The sequence below is a fragment of the Styela clava genome, chromosome 5 (assembly GCF_964204865.1).
Source record: "Styela clava chromosome 5, kaStyClav1.hap1.2, whole genome shotgun sequence".
NCBI classification, from domain to species: Eukaryota; Metazoa; Chordata; class Ascidiacea; order Stolidobranchia; family Styelidae; genus Styela; species Styela clava.
The window spans coordinates 17,337,678-17,357,920 of NC_135254.1; the positions used below are offsets into that span (position 1 = coordinate 17,337,678).

The 20,243-nt window shown below is 34.2% G+C and overlaps 2 protein-coding genes across 2 annotated transcripts; one reads left to right on the forward strand and one right to left on the reverse strand.

Annotated features, from left to right (window-relative positions):
• The first annotated feature begins 400 nt into the window (after positions 1 to 400).
• Positions 401 to 11,621, forward strand: LOC120344603 (phosphatidylserine lipase ABHD16A-like). The gene is made up of 14 exons (XM_039413897.2): positions 401 to 648; positions 2,798 to 2,921; positions 3,717 to 3,803; positions 3,881 to 3,969; positions 4,855 to 5,107; positions 5,727 to 5,767; positions 6,246 to 6,325; positions 6,764 to 6,920; positions 7,373 to 7,484; positions 7,936 to 8,052; positions 8,794 to 8,913; positions 9,615 to 9,773; positions 10,172 to 10,317; positions 10,906 to 11,621. Exons 1-14 carry the CDS (start codon positions 574 to 576, stop codon positions 11,083 to 11,085), a joined length of 1,740 nt encoding a protein of 579 aa, XP_039269831.2. The 5' UTR covers positions 401 to 573; the 3' UTR covers positions 11,086 to 11,621.
• Positions 11,310 to 18,034, reverse strand: LOC120344604 (uncharacterized). The gene is made up of 9 exons (XM_039413900.2): positions 17,747 to 18,034; positions 17,322 to 17,392; positions 16,734 to 16,869; positions 16,086 to 16,238; positions 15,664 to 15,820; positions 14,773 to 14,993; positions 14,210 to 14,416; positions 13,500 to 13,643; positions 11,310 to 12,511 (listed from the first exon to the last, which is right to left on the reverse strand). Exons 1-9 carry the CDS (start codon positions 17,882 to 17,884, stop codon positions 12,371 to 12,373), a joined length of 1,368 nt encoding a protein of 455 aa, XP_039269834.2. The 5' UTR covers positions 17,885 to 18,034; the 3' UTR covers positions 11,310 to 12,370.
• Between the last annotated feature and the right edge of the window lie 2,209 nt (positions 18,035 to 20,243).

Here is a 20,243-nt window from a genome sequence, read left to right on the forward strand (position 1 = left end):
ATGTGGACGCTTGCTAAGTGAGGGGAGTCTTCACAAGTGGTCCGCCGTGGAATAATTCCTGTACCTTGCTCGATGATAGCGGTTTTTCTGGAAATTGGGATAGCTTGTTATCGACTCGATTTAGGTTCAGATGTTCTTGTAGGCTTTTGTTTGCGAAAGAGGGTGTCATATTCTACTCTGTTGTAACTAGCTGTTGAGGTTCGTGGAATTGTTTGGAGGATGAAACATTGACATATCCGATCTGTTGAAACCTACTTCTGCTAGAACATATACTGTAAATAACCTATGGAGAAAATGATATTGTTTGAAAGGCATTAATTTATTACCGGTCATTTTTATTAGGAATTGTGCATCAAAAATGTATAAATAACACGGCGGCGCGCTGCATACGACGAAATATGTAGAGCATACCGACAAGTCTTTTTTGCCGTGTAGCTTTTTAAAATATTTCTGTCAATAGCACCGATCAATGCTGCGCAGTGAGTTCAATACTTCCGCTCAATCCGCTAATTTAGATTCACCTGCTGCTTGGTACGTTGGCATATACAGCGCGTGCATGGTGTTTTTGTCATAATGGGGAATACTTTGAAATGTGCATTTGGACCAACATTGTATAGGATTCATCATAATTTGCCTTTGTCTGAATTGGTGAGTATGGTTTATTTTTGAAAATACCTAGAAGGCCTTGCAGCAACAAAGTCGAGAAAACCCACTAACTGTATGGATGACATCGTTCCATATCTCTGAATCTGATATTTCAATAAAATTACAGAATTAACAGAAAAATTACAATATTATTTTGAACTGAGTTTCTGAGAATTTTGTCTCTCTTTACATCTAAAGAAGAGATGTGTTTCAAGTTTGATTTTCCAATCTACACCATAAATGTTCATCTGCGATTTTTTAATTCAGTAATTGATGTAACGTAAGTTACCCTATTATCGCCACACACCAATTCTCACCACACGCCTTCAGAATCGTCGCACTTGCAGATAGCGCTGAATACAGGAATATGAGTTGTTTTCGGATTGCGCATCATAAGTGATAAATATTAACATATTCTGTTACCCGGTGGCGTAAAGACATTTTATTAAAACATACATTTTTGTTATATAAGAAAACCAGCTGATATCACGCTCGGCCAACTTTATAGGAGGGCGGTGAATACTAATTATTAGCCCAAATTTACGCGACGGTGTTTGTTTATTTTAGTTCCTGTCAGTCAGTGTTAGATCGAGGTTGAATCAAGTTTGACATGGGAAGGGTTTGTAAATACCGTGCAGTTGTTAATTATCGTATCCGCAGGGTGGCAATAATAGGATAAAAAATTGGGTCTGGTATAGTTTAGTACCACATGCACTTCTAGTTGGCCTGGCTCAACACTTTTTGCACATGTCAATCCTAACCCTCACCTGACTACGTCACCCAAATATTACGTAATTTCGACGTCACAGTGATGTGATAATGCCCACCAAAGTATGCGAATGGTCGTCCAAATTGCGCAGACGAGCACCCGAAATCGAGCCTCGGTTTCTCGTCACAACGATCACGATATGAAAGAGTTCGCCGGCTTTAGCGAGTTCGTTATCGGCGGCGCAGATGTCATTTCGGGCGATCGTAATTATACTTCGGCAAGACCTATGACGTGATGGTGACGTCGCAGTGACGTAATTTTTGGATGGCATAGTCAGGTAGGGGTTAGGAATAACATATGCAAAATTCGTTATGCTAGGCCCACTGGAAGTACCTGTGGTACTAAACTATACTAGACCCAGAAAATTATGGCTCACCAGAAAGAAGAACCGAAAAAATCGGGAAAAAACAAAACAGCAATGCTCAAATATATGGACACGAAGACCAAAACAAAGTAGTATCAAATCTTTTACAGTAATCGGTAGTCCGCTTATCCAAAAAAACTTCCGATCTTGCCGACCGCCAGATTGCTTAAATGTGACCGCAGAACCGCCATGCTACAATGCGCAATATTTAATTTTGATGACGTCATCACATAAAAATTCAAAGTGAAAAAGGAATCTAGTAGGGCCTGCAAAAATGTTTGAAATTTAAAAAAAGTAATAGCCTCCTAGCGACAGCAACAATCTTCAACCACTGAAAATTTCAAAGCAAATTGTCCTGTATTTAAAAATAAAACCGTTTGTAAAAAAAATTTGACATAAGTGGCGATAATAGGATAATCATAGTTCCTATTATCGCTATACCGACATTTCTGATATATTCGTGAGGTGTTGCTATAACAAGTTCATTTCGTGACTCGCTGCTGTTGGCATTTTTTTCTCCGATGGGTAGCTAATGTTCCGAAACAATATAGAGAAATTGTTACTAAAGTATTATAGACTTCGGATGGATCGCAATAAAAAGTGGCGATAATAGGATAACTTACGTTAGTTTCAACCCAGATACAGAGTTAGTTATTGCTGTATTGTGACATTCCAAGTTGAATTGAATCTAATAATAATATATTCCTTCTTGGTGACTCGAAACCTTTTTGTCTGTCTGTATACTGGTATATAACCTCACCGAAGTTCAACCACAAATTGATATTTTTTTAGTGGTGGATTTTAATTGTATAATATTAATCCCTGGATTTGGTGAATTTACCAAGTACATTGCATAAGGAAAATTTTAAGCTATTCATGGGTTTGAAAATTTTAAGGCTAGCATTGCTATTTCAAATTTTATTGAATTGAAAACAAAGTTGATTGCAAACTGGCTACTACCCTAAAGAAGTGGATGCTTATTGTTATCGTATACATGATTTTACCTTATTTTATTTTAGGGCCGCAATTATCTACCAAATGCTGTGGAAGAAAACACTGACAAAATTCTGGGAATTATTTCTACCGTGAAAAATGTATTATATTACACAGTTCCAGTATGGTCTGTTATGCTTTACAGGAGAGGTATTAAAGTGTTAATCATTTTAATGGATAAACTAAGTGTCTTTATTGTATAGTGCAGTAGTGGTTGAAGCCTTAGAATTACCTATGTTAGCAGTAGATGGCACAGTTCTTTCAGATTCCAAGATGTCTCAACATTTGGTTCAATAAAACAAACACTCTATTTGTTTTATAAACGAGGGCGTCTGGTACATGCGTCACATTGTGCCGTGATTATCTTGATAATAATTTAAATCAATCATGACGTGTGTCGGCTGTCACATGACCATAATTGTGTTTTTTGCTAAACATTCTCGAATTCTTCAGTAAATCTGAATATTTTTTTCACATGAACCCAATGGTGACAATTTTAGATTGCGCTTCCCCTTTAATTTATTGTGCAGTGCCGTTTGCTGATTTGTGATGATATAGAAGCCCAGACTGTCTCGTAGAGGAGGTATGCATTCACTGTTGTGATTGATACCTTTTAATAGGGGGCCTGTTCTTGAAATCAAAATACTGTGCCGTACTGGATAGCGTAGCAGGTTAAAATCTCTGGTTCTAATCCCATACCCACCATCTCATCTGGGGTGTAATAAATCGGGCCGTACTGGAAATTTGTTGCTTTGTTCCGAGCAAAAGACAAATAAAAAAATATATCAATAATAGAATTCCTAATCATGAAATTAAAGTAGTAAGAGCGTGTGTTTTAGGATATGTTCGCTTTCAAAATATATTTACTTGAAGGCATTTTTACGCTCTAATGAAAGTCTTTAAAATGATCTTCAAAATATAACAAAATTGATTCTTGTTTTTCAGGTTATTTCACCATTGCGTATGGAACTGATCTTATGAAGTATTCATTATGGTTTGCTTGTATATATTATGGACTATTGTTTATCAGAGGTACTGGTATATCTATTTACATTATTTATAAAACATTTTGTCACATAATTTATTACAATCACACTTGTCATTTTTAGGATTTGGAAGGTCAAATAATCAAGAATATGTTGATTTTCTATCAGTCTTGGAAAATTCTAAAGTATCAGGTGCAGATCCAACAAAAAAGGTATTGTAATCAATTATTTAAAGCAACTGTAAATGACTAAGTAAGAATGCTTTCGAACACTGTTTCTGGAAGGGAGTTTCCAATATAATATGACCTCCGGTTTGAATACAACTAACAGCTTCATATTTGATAATGAAGGTATTTTTTTTTGTTGATGGCAAGGTATCCTTCCATCATTTTGAGTGACGGACCGGTTTAGCCTGGCCAAAATTTTGGCGGACCACCTTTATACAAACGAACTAAGCTTATGTAATAGTAATAAAGTATATGCGTTGGGAAATTTATGTTGACAATACATTCAAAAGCAAAAGTGATGCTATTCAATGCGAGATATGCATTTGTTCGCTGGTCATTATTAACTGTTCCGAATTTGGAGTCATGGTCGACAGTGATACATGTAATGGTTTCTTACGTCCAGCCTACTTTGGTATTTCGTTTTTCTAGTTGTCAATGTCAATATTGATCGCAAATAAAGAAAAAGATAACAATGTCTGTGTCTATAAGACAATCTCATAGTTCGAAGAATTTTTCTAGGCTTCATTGCCTCATATAAGGGCCTAATATGGCAAAGGACTCAAACTGTACAAATTTCATTGCTGTGATTTACGCCTTAAAATTCATATTGAAAATACAATTTACCATACTTTTTAGTCATCGGGTTTGTGGATGTTAGATTGTAGAGGTGTTATTATGACCTTGTCTGTTTTGTGTAACCTTTCTGCGGACCGGTAGTAACCTTTTCGTTCCGTCGACCGGCGATGGGCTGCGGCCCAGTGGTAGCCGTCCACTGATTTTAAAAAGTACTTCCATTTTATAGTTTCTGCCTATCTTATTCTAATTTCTACTTTCTTTTTCATATATATAATTTCATATATTTTCTTATAGCGGATGTATGATTTCACATTCTCACACTGGCCAGTCGATTTCAGATGGGATGAAGGAGTAGAAGTCAAGAAAACACTGGTTACACCTCCATACCACATTACTGGTAGACTGAGAAAAATATCACAAAACAACAGCATTGCTAGCCTGCTTATTAAAGGACTTCCATGCGAATTTCTATCCTATCTCATATCACATGGGTTTGGTTTAAGTATGGTGTACCCGGGCTCTACTGCTATCTTGAATTCCATCATAAGTGAGTATTTTTGTTTGTTGATTGGAGCGAAAATATTTTAATTAACATTTCGAGAGAATCAATTGTTAATTTTGCAACAAATCAGATTTATAAAACGAACTCTCAACTATTTTCTTAATAAGTCTCAAGTATTATCAAATGCAATATACCTACAAGTTTTAGGATTCAAATCATCTTTTTGTTTTGATTTTCTGGCAAAAATTCTGCCCTCATTACAACCGCATCGCCGTCATAAAAAATTTCACTTTTTTGTCAGTGAAATCACCATAGTGTCGTAACTGGTATAAGAATCACCTATATTGTGATATATCTGAAATAAATATTCACAGCTTAAATAATATGGAAATTTGATTGATTGCCGCAGTAGAGTCAAATTAGCTTATGACACATTTTTATAATATTTGGCTCTAACATTCAAATCCCAATAATAGACATAATAGCACTGCCTGAAATCAAAACTCAAAACCTATACAGCTTCGAAACCCAAATCATAATATGCCCCCTGGTCCATAATGTCAGAAGATATGTCTATTTCTTAAAAATATGACACAGCTACTTTGGTTTTACTGTGGCATTATGATAATCAGCATAGCAGTAAATACTGTGATTAATTATTCAGGAACAGCTTTGGATGACGGAAGAAACAAAATGGTAGAAAATGTAAGTATTGTTTGTCGCTACCTATATGAAGAAATCAGAATGCGACTTGCACTCTGGTTTGATCTGAATAGTTTATAATGTGTACATAAATATGTATATATTAATAAAACTACAGGAAAATTCAAAGTAAAATGTTCCCCCATAAAAGAATAAATTTCCTTTCTGGATGATAACGCTGTCTTAAACATATCAATCATACAAAAACAAAATTGCTACAAGGGAGCCTTCAATGAACTATTGTTTCAATATCAATTTAGTTTTATGTCATACTAGAAGCACTGATTTTGTTATGATCTCATTTTTCTACAATATCTATTGAAGAATATTTACCTTACATCTTTTTCTCTCTTAGATTGTAAAAATGTAATGTAGTCATCTGTTTCTCATTTATTACCAAACATAGCTCAAAATGTACAGTATAATGTAGATCAGTAATGCCCTGAATGCACCATTTTTATGTTTTGAAATTTATTCTCAGAGTAAAGGAAAAAGAGCAAAGCTTTTGTCAAGAGATGGAAATCACATCGACACCATGTTTGTTGATAGAAGACAAGAGGAGTAAGTTGTTAATGCTGATAAATTAATCTTTCTTGATGACATCTTCTAATAAAACCTACATGAATGTTGAATGTTTTGGTTGTATTTTTTACTAATTTTTGAATAGTTGAACGAATTGTTGAGGATGTATTACGGGAAGGGTAAGCAATAGCCGCATTTTCTTCTCTTGCCATTCTAGAGGCGTCTAGGTTGACACTAATTTTTTAATTCGTTGTGTACATGGAAAACTAATTTTTTGGCTGGCTCAGCGAAATGCCTGAAGTTAACTAAATGGCTACCTATAAAAAATGTTGCACACCCTCATCCTAAGATATAGTAGCACCTCACACAGCAGGGGCTGCTTGCTCTCAGAGGAGACGTATAAATATCACATATGAAAGATATACCGGTAGTTCTTCCAATTTCGTATTTTCAAATTTTATCTCATTTATTCAACAGAGATGATTCACCGAGCGTCAGTGCCAGATTAGGAGATATCCTGGTCATAGGATGTGAAGGAAACGCTGGATTTTATGAAGTTGGAGTTATGATCACTCCACTTGAAGTTGGTTATTCTGTTTTAGGATGGAACCATCCAGGATTTGGTTGTAGTACTGTAAGTTTGGATAATATTTCAGAGAGTTTTCAGTATGAAAATAGTCTAAAATATTAATTCTGTTGTTCGAAGCTAGAAGTCAGAAGATTTTACTTCATTCAATGCTAGTCGGTTGTTCAGTTTTAGCTTTTGTATTTGTATTTTCAATGAAAAATTCAATAAATGTGCCATTTAAAAGCCATAAACGAGAATTTTTGCTGAGTGAATTTTTTAATCTTCACGCATTGCATTCTCCTTGTCTATTTTTGTTTTCGCGCTCAATCTGTAAGTTTAAGATTCGGACAGCACTAATTATTCATGTTTGGTTACGTTTTTGTTGTAGATTTTGCGCATATTTCCTAGTGCGTCTTATTAAACATTATTTTAGGTATTTCTTCTTGTATTTATTTTTTTTTATAGATTTTTATGTCATGTGTTTTGTTTCTAATTTTATGATCTTTGTTTATTTCTAGGGATCTCCTTCACCCGCGGCTGAAATCAATGCCATTGATGTTGTAATGCAATATGCAATTACTAAGTTGGGTTTTCAACCTGAGAATATTATTTTATTTGGATGGTCCATCGGTAAGCATATTTTCTACTATTTACTAAAATAATATAAATTGTGATCGATTACCTGGTTATCCTTGTCCCTAAAGGCATCACCATTCTCCTCTATTTTTTGAAAGTTATGGTTAGGAATTTAGCTAAAATCAAGTTTTTTTTTTAAAACTAGCAGTTGACGCATCTTGTTATCTCCAGAAGGGATTTCTTCACATTGACCTTTGTCTTATTTTGATTTCAACAGTTTTTTCGAACCATTAAAATCACAGAATTACTTGCCCGTGCTGAATATGCGTTGCCTGAAAACTTTGCCATGTAGTACGATGCATAATTTAAAAGTTGTTATTAACTGCCAAAATCACCATAAAGCTTTTTTCACTAAATTTATGCTATAATGCATTACATGCGAATACAATGTGTAAATTTACAGAGGAAAATAATTTGGAAAGTATAATGTAATTTATTTTTTCAGGAGCTTTCTCTGCACTTAATGGGGCTGTTTTGTATCCTGACGTCAGATCTGTATTCCTAGATGCAACTTTTGATGACATCGTACCTCTAGCTGTCAAAGCAATGCCACCAGCATTTGGTAAGATTTTTTTTTATAAAAATGAATTTCTTAATGCAAAACATAATTTTGTCGGATGTTGTTGATACTTGCACTAGTGGGTAATTGTCTCTCTTTTATGAGGCTGTTTTATAACCTGGTAGCGCCAAGCATGTATTTTCATTACTATTCAAATAGTTTTAGTTCAGTTTTAGATAATAATCTATTTAAGATAATTTTAATATAAGTCTTGGTACAAAATTGCCTCATTATACAGGGTTTTCCAAAATAAACTAAACCTTGTAATGCGATTACCCATTTTCTGGGTACCGTATTTATTTTGGGACAGCCTATATATATATATATCGCCTCGATTATATCCAATATTTTAAATTCATGATTTGAAGAACTATTAAGATTAATTTCACTCAAAAATTTCTCATTTTGAGCAATTGATTTGAAGTCTTACCATTGATCATAAAGGCCCTAATTCAATTTCTAAAAACAGTAAAATATAGGAATACAATCAAATCTTCATCTTCTTAATTCAAAATTTGCCGATATAACTGCGCATAATTTACATCTATGTGTTCTTTGCCAAACGTGACCCAATATATTAGTATACATTTGGTATTCAGTAGATTATTTTCACATTTTGATCATTCTGATTGTATAACATTGATTAACTCTTCAGTATTAAACAGTCTAAACCGGTTTTTCATATACCCATCTTATCCATAACATTGACCTAACTAATTTCTTGCTATTCTTTTTTCTTTCCAGAAAACATTGTGAAAAATACTATTAGAAGTTACATTAACCTTCATCATTCTGACTTACTACAAAAATATAATGGACCAGTTCATTTTGTCAGGAGACAAATGGATGAAGTCATGAATAAAGGTGACTCTTATATACCATGTGACTTGAGAATCTATACAGACTCTAGATCTGACATAGGCAAAATCCAGTCCGTTGGGTAATTCAATCTGGCCCGTCTGATGCTGACACAACCTAACTAAAATCAAATTTTGATGTTTGACCTAAAAAAATAACTCAAGGAATTTGTTAAGTTGCAATTAATTTTAGTTTTGGCACAAGACGTATTGTTTTCTACTCACAGTAAATATTGTTCATAAAATGTAACTTTTTTACGTCACACTTATATGGCCCCGTGTCCAAAAAACCTTGCCCACCCTGCTATAGATTCTAAAATAACTTTAGATATACTGTATAATTGACAAATTCTTTATGTATCCATATATATATAATTGGATAATAAAATTAAGTTGAAATGTTTTGTAATTGTAAATGCATAAAAGTATTGGAAAAGTCTTCATAAACATTAAAAATGATTATAAAAGGAAAATTCATTCAGGTGTTGTACAAGAAATTTTATAAAATTCCATTGATTAATCAATCAATATTAAATTAGAATACCATAATCAGAGTAAATTTGAAGGATCAAAATGAAATACATTTATAGGATAAAGATTATCCCCCCATGATGCTCTCCCTAATAAAAATAAAAGGGACAGTGTTGCAACTTGCACAATCTTTCATATTTACAAAATTGATGCAATTAACCAACATCTATTTTGCAGAGGGTCAAAGAGTGGTGTCTTCAAATTGTGGGAATGCACTTTTATACAAGTTCCTCAAGTATCGATTTCCTGTGTTATTTGGAAAAAATGAAGAAGATAACTATCAAATTAAAGCAGCACTTGACAGCTGGTTAGACAGAGATGATGATGTCATGAGAAGTATGTAATATGAAATTGATATTCCTAATAAAGCTGTGTAGTGGAGAAAAATTTACAGCAAACTCCGAGCCATTTAAAAATGAATCCCGATTTAGGATTGACAAAAATTCAAAATTCGTCTGCTCACACCAACTCTGTTTGAGAAAACCAAATTTAGATAATGAGAATGAATGAAAGCGAAATTCAATAGTCATGTTTAACCAATTTAATGCATTCAGTTTTTGACTTCAATATTTTGATTTAGGAGTTTGAAAAGGAGTTTGAAAATAAAAATACATGCTAAATGCATCCTATATTTCATTTCCTATTGTTCTCAACTCTACAGTTCACAATGTCTGCCATCTTACATACTACGGGAGTACCCATAATAGTTATCTAATTCCACTTTTTTTCGACAGTGTCTCTTATGTCCAGTTATGAAGTGATTGACCAAAGATGTGAATCTATGTTGAGATCCTATGTTGAAAAACATTCATCAGACTATCCAATCATGATTGGTGAAGATTTAAGTCTAGAAGCAAAACAAAGGCTTGTTTTGTACTTGGTAAATGATTTGTTGTTGTTTATACGAAGATATTATTTAGAGCAAATTGAGTCTATATTTCTTTTAAAAAAAGGAACCTAATTTTTTTATTCACACTGCGCTAAATATCCATGATAAATCTAACCTGTTTTGAGAATGCACATCTCGGTGTACAGTGTGAGGAAAGCCAATACGACAACTAAATCATATGGCGCACCCCAGCATCTCGTCCGGTTACCAGTCTGTGTCGGGTATGGGATTAGTTAACCAGTTTTGGGTTTTCAAATCATGGACAAGTGGAGGAAGCCTTAACCGACAAGTAGTTATGTGAACCACCCTACGGTGGCGATGAGTCCACCAATCCTCTCGCACATAACTATCCCTGTGTGCGATTCTAACCCACACAGGGTAATCACTAATCAGAGGTGACTATGATAACAGATTAAAGAGCACCCATTCCTTTGTAACATTTTCAAATGAAATTTTCTTAATATTTCAACAATTGTTAAATAATTTTGTCTTGAAGTCCTCAAATTACTACCTCAACACTTTGCAACATCATATATGTCAATGGCATAGAATAGTATATCTTATTAATATTCTGTTTAGGCTGCCAAGCATATGAGTCACTTTGAGAGTTCTCACTGTCCACCTTTGCCGGGTGCAATGTTCATAAAACCATGGAATGTGGTGGAAGACATTATTCAAGGAAGTTGTGACTCGAAAGAAAGTTCTGGATGTGACAGTTCCGATGACTTTGAAATCATAAATGGACAGAATAAATTGTGAAAAATATGAAGCATGATTACAGTTTTCTCCCTACATAGACTGTTTAGGACTTCAAATCGATTGGAAATACTTTAGAAAACCTGTCCCCATTAACTATCATGGCTGTGGAGGAGTTTATCTCATAACCTTTGTGATTACAGCGATAGATATGTCATCATACTGATAAGCTCTAGAGCACTGGTTCTCAAACTTTTTTCTTTTGTGGCCCACTAACTTAGTCATGGAAGGAAAACACAACAAGACTCGTTTTGCAAAAATAAATACTTTCACTTTGATAGAATGAAAAGCGACGATGCTACTACAATAAAAATTTGACTATAATGGGACAAATGAAACTGGAAACAACATCTTACGAGCATTTGGTTAGTGACCGACCCACTGCTGTTTTTTTCAATCTCTATCGTCAATCTGACCTTTTTATAAATCATTTAGCATGATATTTTGCATGTTTTTGTATTCGTGAATTATTTCAATGGTTCTGCAAAATTCATTCATTCTTTGTCGCTTGTTTTTAAGTAAACCTAGATTATATGCAGGAGGACATGTCTTTTTGATCGGTAGTTAGCTTGAGCTTGCAGCTTGCACTAGTGAAACACCAAAGTCCATTCCCAAACTCCCAAATAGATAACTGTTACAAAGTGTTGACAATGAATATTTATACATGAAAACAAAAATAAGTGTTGACAATGAATATTTATACGCACAGGCACACAATGAATATTTATACGCACAGGCAGTAACTAGTTTCGACAGCATTAAGAAAAATTGAAGAATGGGTTTGTTCCATGGTCAACGAGTAATGGAATAAATATGAATTTAAGACTCTTTGCCCACCTCGGGTGGTAGATACAGTTTCTAGTTGACACCAGGATTATTTTAAACTTATCAGCACAAGTAAGACACTCAAAACCATGATATAAAGAAGACTTGATAGTATTAGACAAACGAGTGGAGTAGGACAGATTTTATTATTAGAATAGTGAAAAAATAATTACGGCGAGCTTCACAGACTAAAACTTCTGGCAGCCCTGCTTGTAACAGTCTAAAGATATCACAAATTAGTAAGCAATGAACAAGCCCCGTGAAATACGAAGAGGTATATAATAGAGATAAAAAATGGAAGTGAGGCGATATTCAGTGTTCTTGCTGATAAAATCATACGCAATTGCATAATCATTGTAATATAGAGAATAGGTAATGATTTAGTGCAAAGAATTTCCGAAAATAATCAATATAAACGATCCTGTATGTACTATCAACATCGGACAATTAAAGTTTAAACAAATCAGCTCCCAATCTCCATAACTTCTTTCAAAATATTATCTGCTATTACTTTAATGTCATCTTTCAAATCATTCACTCTTCTGACTTCTTTCATATTAAACGTAAAATTGTCAGAAATTCTCAAAGAATCAGCGTAGTTTACCTGCCAAAAAAAGTTTGTAAAATATGTTAGGGTTAACACTTTCCATGTGATTTTTATTTTTTATTAAATAATCGTATTTGCTACGTCGACTTTATGCATTTGTACCCCCACAACTAATCGATCGACTAACGAAAAAGTAATGATCCTCTGCTGCCCACTGACGGCTCGTTGGAAAGCTTATTTAAAGAGCTTGCAATTGGCGATTTAAAAATTTTTTTTTAAAAGGGGTGGTCTGAGTCACAAACCGGGCATTTTTTTTTCTTGGGTGTTTAAACTTCAAACCGTGATAAAAAATAGAAATATTCGCTAAATCCTTTACTGTTACCGCTTCTTGGTTGGCAAACAATAGCATAATATTGCTGTAGCAATTGCGTTATCTAACTCAAAATACTTTGGTAGATGGAAGGGATAAAATGTCTTCTATTACCACCCAAAAAACACCGAAATTTGCATAAATTTCAAAAACACTCCCTCGTTCCGCCGCAAATAAAATTCCCATGGTAAACGAAAGCGAGATTTACCGTCGCTTATGTTAATCTCGAAGAAGACTTCTTATCAATAAACTCAAACCCGGAAAAACTGGACCAACAGTTTGCGGCCGATTGCTAAATAAAACAGTGGAGTACATCAACGTACCCGCCGCAATCTAGCGAGTTTTGTCGTGGGTACGTATACGTGCCCACCGCACGGAAAGGGTTAAGCCCTAATTTTATTAAGATTTTCCTTATTTTAGTTCTATTACGAGTTCGTGGACTGTTTGTGTTAGCCAAGTGAATATAAAATCAAACACACATATTTATCGGGGAAAGGAAGCCGCGGGGAACCGAGATTGGTTATCGAGCAGCGACACCCGGAGTATAAATTACGGCGTTCCTGAAGTATGTGCACCAAGATGGCGCACAACCTGAACTCTGACCCGATAAACATACTAAGTTCAGGTTGTGCGCCATCTTGGTGCACATACTTCCGTAGCTCCTAAAATACTTGCCTCAGAAGTATCTTTGATTGCTTGTTGTAGTTCATCTTCTTTATTCAAAATTGCTTGAAATGCCATAGCACATCTGCCATACATACTACAAATACGCTTCACGGCATTTGACAACTGAGAAAACCTTTCTTGAGCATGCAAAACCTGAACACAAAAAAAAGCATGATCTTATTTAAGGTAAATGAAGGAAAACAGGTTATGATGCAACTTATGGCAGAAGAAAATCAAAAATATCAGCATGATATTCAGATTTGCCTCACTTCAATAATTTCTGTTAGTGGAGAAGTCTGAATGGTGATAAAAAAATGGGAAAAGGCAGACCCGCCAGTCACATTATATGAGCCATTTAGAACTGTTTCCAGTTTAATATGAAAAGCCAGTTCTTTTATTTTACTTCACTCCATATACAATGTATGTTTCAAATAATTGTAATTATGACCTGGAAAAGCTGTGATAGACTAGGCTTAAAATGGCTATCAGTACCTGTAAGCAGCACGCGCTTGAATATTTTTATAAAAATGATGATTTCGAACAGGTAAATTAGTTTGTAAACTCGAAATGAACGTCAAAAATTTTGCAATAGTAAGGCATGAGGAGAATCTTTCTGGGGTCAAAGGTTGGGAAACGTCCATTGGGATTACATTCAGAAAGAGTTTGGGATATAAAACACCAAAACTGGATTTACTAAGAAAATTTGTTATGAAACTCACTTCTTCTGGCAAATCCTGTGATGTTTCTAATAAAGTTGTGAGTAATGTCAAAGAAACAACCGATTTTGTTCTCCTCATTACTTTTAGACTAAAATTATAACCTTTTGTAGAAAGCTTGAATTTTAACTTTGGATGTTTCATTTTTAAATAATTTATATATTTCTCAATCCCGACTCCCGAAGCAGCAGACAATTGATGAGAAGCTACCTGAAAAACAATATAGATATATCCAGCTTGTTTTCTGTCACAACTTTATCCTTTAAATTCACAATATTTACAGAAGAAAATCAAATAAGATTTTTTGGAAAGCAATGATTTATTAATTAGGAAGTCATTATTTTGTTTAAGAGACAACTTGGTGAAGTGAGTTGGCCACATGAAAAATAAAATTTCAAATGAATTTGTCACACCCAAGAAATGAAAAAATAACTCCAAAGAATCCATAAGTATCTGCTGTCCTACAGATTGAAATCCTTTCCAATTACTAATATATAAAAACTATATAGGCAAACTAACACTTGATATTTACACAAAAAATCTAATGGAATTTATTAGTAACTTACTTCATTAATAAAAGTTAGTGTGTCCTTCATGGTGACTTCATGTTTCAAAATATCAGCTGTTACATCAGCTAAAACTCTAAACTCTCTGTCAATTGCATCAACTTTTAAAATTTTGAAATTAACAAGTTTTTGTGCCTCAGCTTCACTCTCAGCAAGTGCAGATGCTAAACTAGACTCTTCTGTTTCCTCTTCGTGAGGGTCACTTTCTTCGTCTTCATTTTCTGTAAAAATTGCAAATACCGATAAAATGTTATTCAACTGTGGATGAGCTACTATGATGAGTGGGCGTTGTTTTGGCATCGCAGGCTACACATCTCGTTTCGGACCCATGCCCATCAACTCGTACAGGGTGTGATAAATTGGGGAGACAATGCCGAACCGGGAAGCTTTTGGTCTTTCAAAAAAGTGGCTACTTGTAGGGACGAAATGTGTGGAGAGTGATATAAAAAATAGCATTATGAATCATATATCTTTGCGAGGGCCATAACATCATATTATTGGTATTTATATTATTTGAATGACTCGGCTTTGAACATTCCGCCAAAAAATCCATGTTCAAATCATGTGATAGTTAAATATGGCAATTAATTGAAATATAGAATTCTTGGCTGAGTTCTTCTTTCGAACATGTCCATACATCTGAAACACTGGAATGTTCGAATATTCTCATACCTGCCCAGAAATGGCAACCAGGTTATGGATCATAATTAGAACCGATGTGAGAGTCATTTTAGTGATTTCTTTTACTCCGCGACAAATATGATGGAATCTGATTATGTACTATTAAATAAAGCGCAATATAGATAGGTTAATTTTATGTTCAGGCGAATCTTATTTCAGTCGAAGCTTTAAAGTAATTGGAGTCCCTAGAAAAGTTTCAAACATATTCACCTTCAAAACTCTCATCACTAAAAAATCTGAACAATTCATCAACATCTGTGATATGCAATTTTCGATTCTTTTTGTATTCTGTTAATTTACGCAGAGTTTCACATTCATCTACATGACGGTCCCTGGCTTCAGTGTAAGCTATACCAAGATTACTCATCTGAAGACATAATATACATATGTAAGAGTCTGTTTTTATATGAGTCTCAGCCATTTTCCTAATATTATCACTGGGGTAACTTATATAAAAAGATGAAATTTGGTTTCACTTCAAAGGTAATACCTATATAACAAGTATTTTTAGGAATTAGAAAGATTTAAATCACTGTCATATTAGGATAAAATAAAACTTGGGATATATTATAATTGCTGCAAAATATTTCCATTCATAATATCTCAAAATAAATTTGCCAAATTTATTGCACCTTAATGTTATTTTGAGGAATAAGGGCCATTGGTGATCTTCTTAATATTTCGAGTGCGATAAGAACAATTTCTCTTCCTTCAACAACGTCTCGCAACTGTCTTGTCATTGCATCTCTGTATGATCTTGCTGATGTTAGATAATCTTCAGAAACCTGTAGATATTTTATCTTGTAAAAATATCAACAGGAAGGCTTGTCACTTTGACAAATCGCATATAATGTGAAAATATAACATTACTGACATCATAGCAACATCGTAAGCTATATTACTATCAATTAGAATCTTTTAAAAATCAAAAAACTTGCAATTATAACAAACTTGATAGGTTTGCATATAATTATGATATGATAGAAATTAATTCGAGTATATAAAACTGACAATCAATTGCTGATAAACAATGCAGCCAATAAACTCTTTAAATAAAGTGTCAGTAACGAAGAAATAATGTCTAAAAAAAGCTGAAAATGTATAAGCAATTATGGGGCGTTAGCATTAGTAGTACCATACTTCAATATTAAAAATCTTTCCATTGTAACTTTTCATCAAATTTATTACTTTTACCAAATACAATTTCATATTCATATTTTAGATCAAATTCAAATGGACACAATTCTAAAAAAAAAATTCAATCAAAATAAGAGACATACAGCATCAGCAGCGAAAGCCTCTTTGAACATTTCAACGCTTTGTTGTTCTCCAAGAACCTTTCTTCTTGCTTCTGCTTCATCTTTCTCAACATCTTTTAACACCAAGTTCAAAAACTCTCCATCAAATGGACCGCAACTAATTTGAAAATAGCCATTATAATGAAAATAAAATATACCTTTTTATATATTTAGATAAATATATATTTTCTAATATAATATAATTCAATATGGAATCATAGTTTTTGTTGAAAATATTAGTTTCAAAACAAAAGGGCAAATGTAAAAATTTGGAAAAAACTCCATTCTTTAAAAAAAATTGGAAACGCCTTCGAAACAGATTTTTTGGTCGAAGTTACAAGCGATATTCGGCAAAGTTTTTTCTCTCATTTTTTCAAAACAATTTTTTTCGAGTTTCTCCTTTTTAGGTTGAAGCTCTCGATAATATATATAAACTCTTGAGTTATCAAATTGGCAACAAAATTGATTCAGCAAACACAATAGCAGCTGAAAGTAAGCATGTACAACAAATAATTCTACGATCAAAATCGAATGACATTTATATCGTGACATACAAAATAAATCACATACATTTTGTAGTCATTCTCAGAGTATTCTTTTTCTATTGAGACCAATAGTTCTTTTCGTTTGTGGACAAGAGCCTGAAAATGAATAGAAATTCAATCATCAAATGTTGTTACAATCAAGTATTGTCTACTTGGGTAACATTTTATTTGGGGAGTGTGGTGCATCATGCTAAGCGTGAGGAATACGCTAGCTACCTGCATTGCGTCTCTGATTACCCTGCGTGGGGTCGCAGGTTTAAATCGTTTGGAGATTATAATGAGTGAGAGGATTGTTGCCAGACTCCTCGTTGATATATGTTTTAGTATGCACCAGTATTCATAATAGTTTCGTAATGAAAAGTGATATTAATTCCCTTAAAATAAAATTGTTATGCCAAATCTAAAATGATTATTCCATATTGCTGTATTGAGATCAAAATAAATTCAAACCTTTTTACAATTTGATACCACTTTTATTTGCTGTAAAAGTATTTTATCAATGTCGTAGTTTGGCTCTTTCAATAAGTTCTTGATATCTCGAGGTAGAATATCCCGAATGTAAATTGTTTTTGCTCGATCAGAATTCATGCCCGGTCTAATAACATACCGGTACCGTAGCTATACACTTCAACAATGTATCAATACCGGTATGTATTTCATCGACCTCAGAATAAATCAGTTTGTATATTATGATTATCGTAATTTCTTTACCGAAATAGTCTAGATAAAACACGATTAGCCTACTGGATTAGATTCATGAATACCAAACACAATACATATACAAATATATGGTAGATTGTGTACATTATGAAGTTATAAGAATTTCATAATGTTATCCATTTACTGGGTTTTGAATAGATTTATCCATATTTGTATAATTTCCATACAAAACGCTACTAAAACTGTAAAAAGTCAGTAAGTAACAGTTACCGTAGGTTAGTAGTTACGGTACTCTGCCGTAACCTTTTTTTGTCGGGGAAAACCCCCAATGGACCTTTCCCCGAGCATCGACTTCCTTGTTTATTCCGTGACGTTGGCCAATCAGCAAATTGCAAAAAGTGACGTAACAATGCCCCCTTTTCGCATCCGCTCAGACACTTTTCTCACTCAGACAGATTTTCAAGCGTGGTTGTAAACATTACCTCGTTTTCGCATTTTTGAACTCTATTCGTTAGTTTTCAGTTGTGTTTCGGAAACTTGAATAAAAATCAGATAATTCAATGATCACTCTGTCTTCTTGGGAGTTTTAATTTAATTGCAGTAATAAAAATTAGTGTAGAAATAGCTGTGATAGACTAGCCTGAAATTCTTTACCGGTACTTTTAAAAAACAGATTGTTGTGGGCGATGAATCCTAATGATGGTTTGAAACACATACCCCATTTTACAGGCGCCAACTCGCAAAAGCACTCCTAAAATAGCCCTGAAAATTCTGCAATGGTAAAGTATAGGAAGAATTTTCCGGGGGTCAAAGGTCGGGGAAAGGTCCATAGCGATGGTAGTCTTATAATAAGTTAATAACTCTCATAACAAACAGCGCATCACGAATAGTGAAGTCGCATTAGGAATGGTGCATTATCAACAATGAGGGCGCATTACCAGCAACGCGCTGGGAACAATGCGTGGTCGCAATGGGAATGGTGCATTATCAACAATGAGGGGCATTATCAATAGAGCATTGGGAACAACGCGTGGTCACATTAGGCGCGTAATTAACAATCAGGACGCATTGGGAAAGCACATTCATTCACCCCTTTGACTATTGTTTATAAAATCTATAATGACTCGGACTCGACTTGTGAATAGAAGCAGCAGTGTGCCAACTGTGTGTCTTTCATTCACTTGATTTATAGTTTATTATCGACTGTATTGATTATATTGAATTTAATATTACTTTATTTATACTAAGTCAACACTTTACCAAAATATTTGCATGAATGGCCTTGTCCAAATAAATGCATTTATTTTTTATGCTTATTGAATCGGGTGGCAACTGACTCTGATGACCTCCAAAGGTCGTATCGTTGCCTCCCAGTCATGTACCGAAAACATTTTTTTATTTGTTATGTATATACGTATGTATGTATATATTGTTTTCTTGGTTTGACAAAATAAAATAAGCTCTCTCTCTCTCTTCACCTAGGACTCAAATTTACTGGGCCTTGGACTAAAGATGTGCCACTGTGCTTTGATATTTTCTTTCTGCCGTGGTCATTCGATGAAGATTTGGTGATATTAAGCATTATTCGTTTCATGGAGTATTTCAACATTCCCTTTAAACACGGCTCTGAACAAGAAGTTACCCATACATATACTTTGCATTTTAGAAAGAAAAGTAATTTCGTTGTATATGGAATTATTAGATTGAATACAGCTATTGTGCGATTGTGTACGGTGTCATCTTCTGATAAGAAGCTTCACAATATGCCCATAGCAAAGCTCAAAACATTTTCGTCACTTGGTTGTGACATCACACCAACTTTAAGCATGAGACGTAGATTTGCATGGCGAGTTATAAATTCTGTATGTTCGCTATGTACATACGGGTCGGGAAATCCTTCGCAGGCGTATTGGGAATTTTTCCAAACAGTTTTGGGGTTGGGGCAGTGCCTCCGCTCCCCAAGGGTGGAGAGAATACCTGTGGCAAGCTTCGTCCACTTTGTTATTATTGATTTTGGACGATTAGGAGCACTTGGAATGGGATTTCGGTAAAAACGATGCTTAAATCTCGAAGGGATTAATCAATAGGATATTTCAACTGGAACTTTGGGATTTCCCCCCTCCCTGTAACCCTCCAGTGAGTTCGGAATGTTGCTCATCTCAGAATAAAGTTATTAAAGTTATTGAGAAAAAAAGTACATAGGTACGTACGTTGGGAAAAATTTGTTTATTACTTTTTTCAAGATTTTTTTTTCTTCTACCCCCAGTCACGATCTAGTGATTTGGGC

Coding starts and splice junctions, on each gene's coding strand:
- LOC120344603 (XM_039413897.2), top strand. CDS start 574: ATGGGGAATACTTTGAAATGTGCATTTGGACCAACATTGTATAGGATT. Junction 3,970..4,854: donor GTGCAGATCCAACAAAAAAG/GTATTGTAATCA, acceptor ATTTTCTTATAG/CGGATGTATGATTTCACATT. Junction 5,108..5,726: donor TATCTTGAATTCCATCATAA/GTGAGTATTTTT, acceptor TTAATTATTCAG/GAACAGCTTTGGATGACGGA.
- LOC120344604 (XM_039413900.2), bottom strand. CDS start 17,884: ATGAATTCTGATCGAGCAAAAACAATTTACATTCGGGATATTCTACCT. Junction 16,870..17,321: donor TCTGAGAATGACTACAAAAT/GTATGTGATTTA, acceptor TTTTCAAATTAG/TTGCGGTCCATTTGATGGAG. Junction 13,644..14,209: donor CACAGGATTTGCCAGAAGAA/GTGAGTTTCATA, acceptor TTTTGTGTTCAG/GTTTTGCATGCTCAAGAAAG.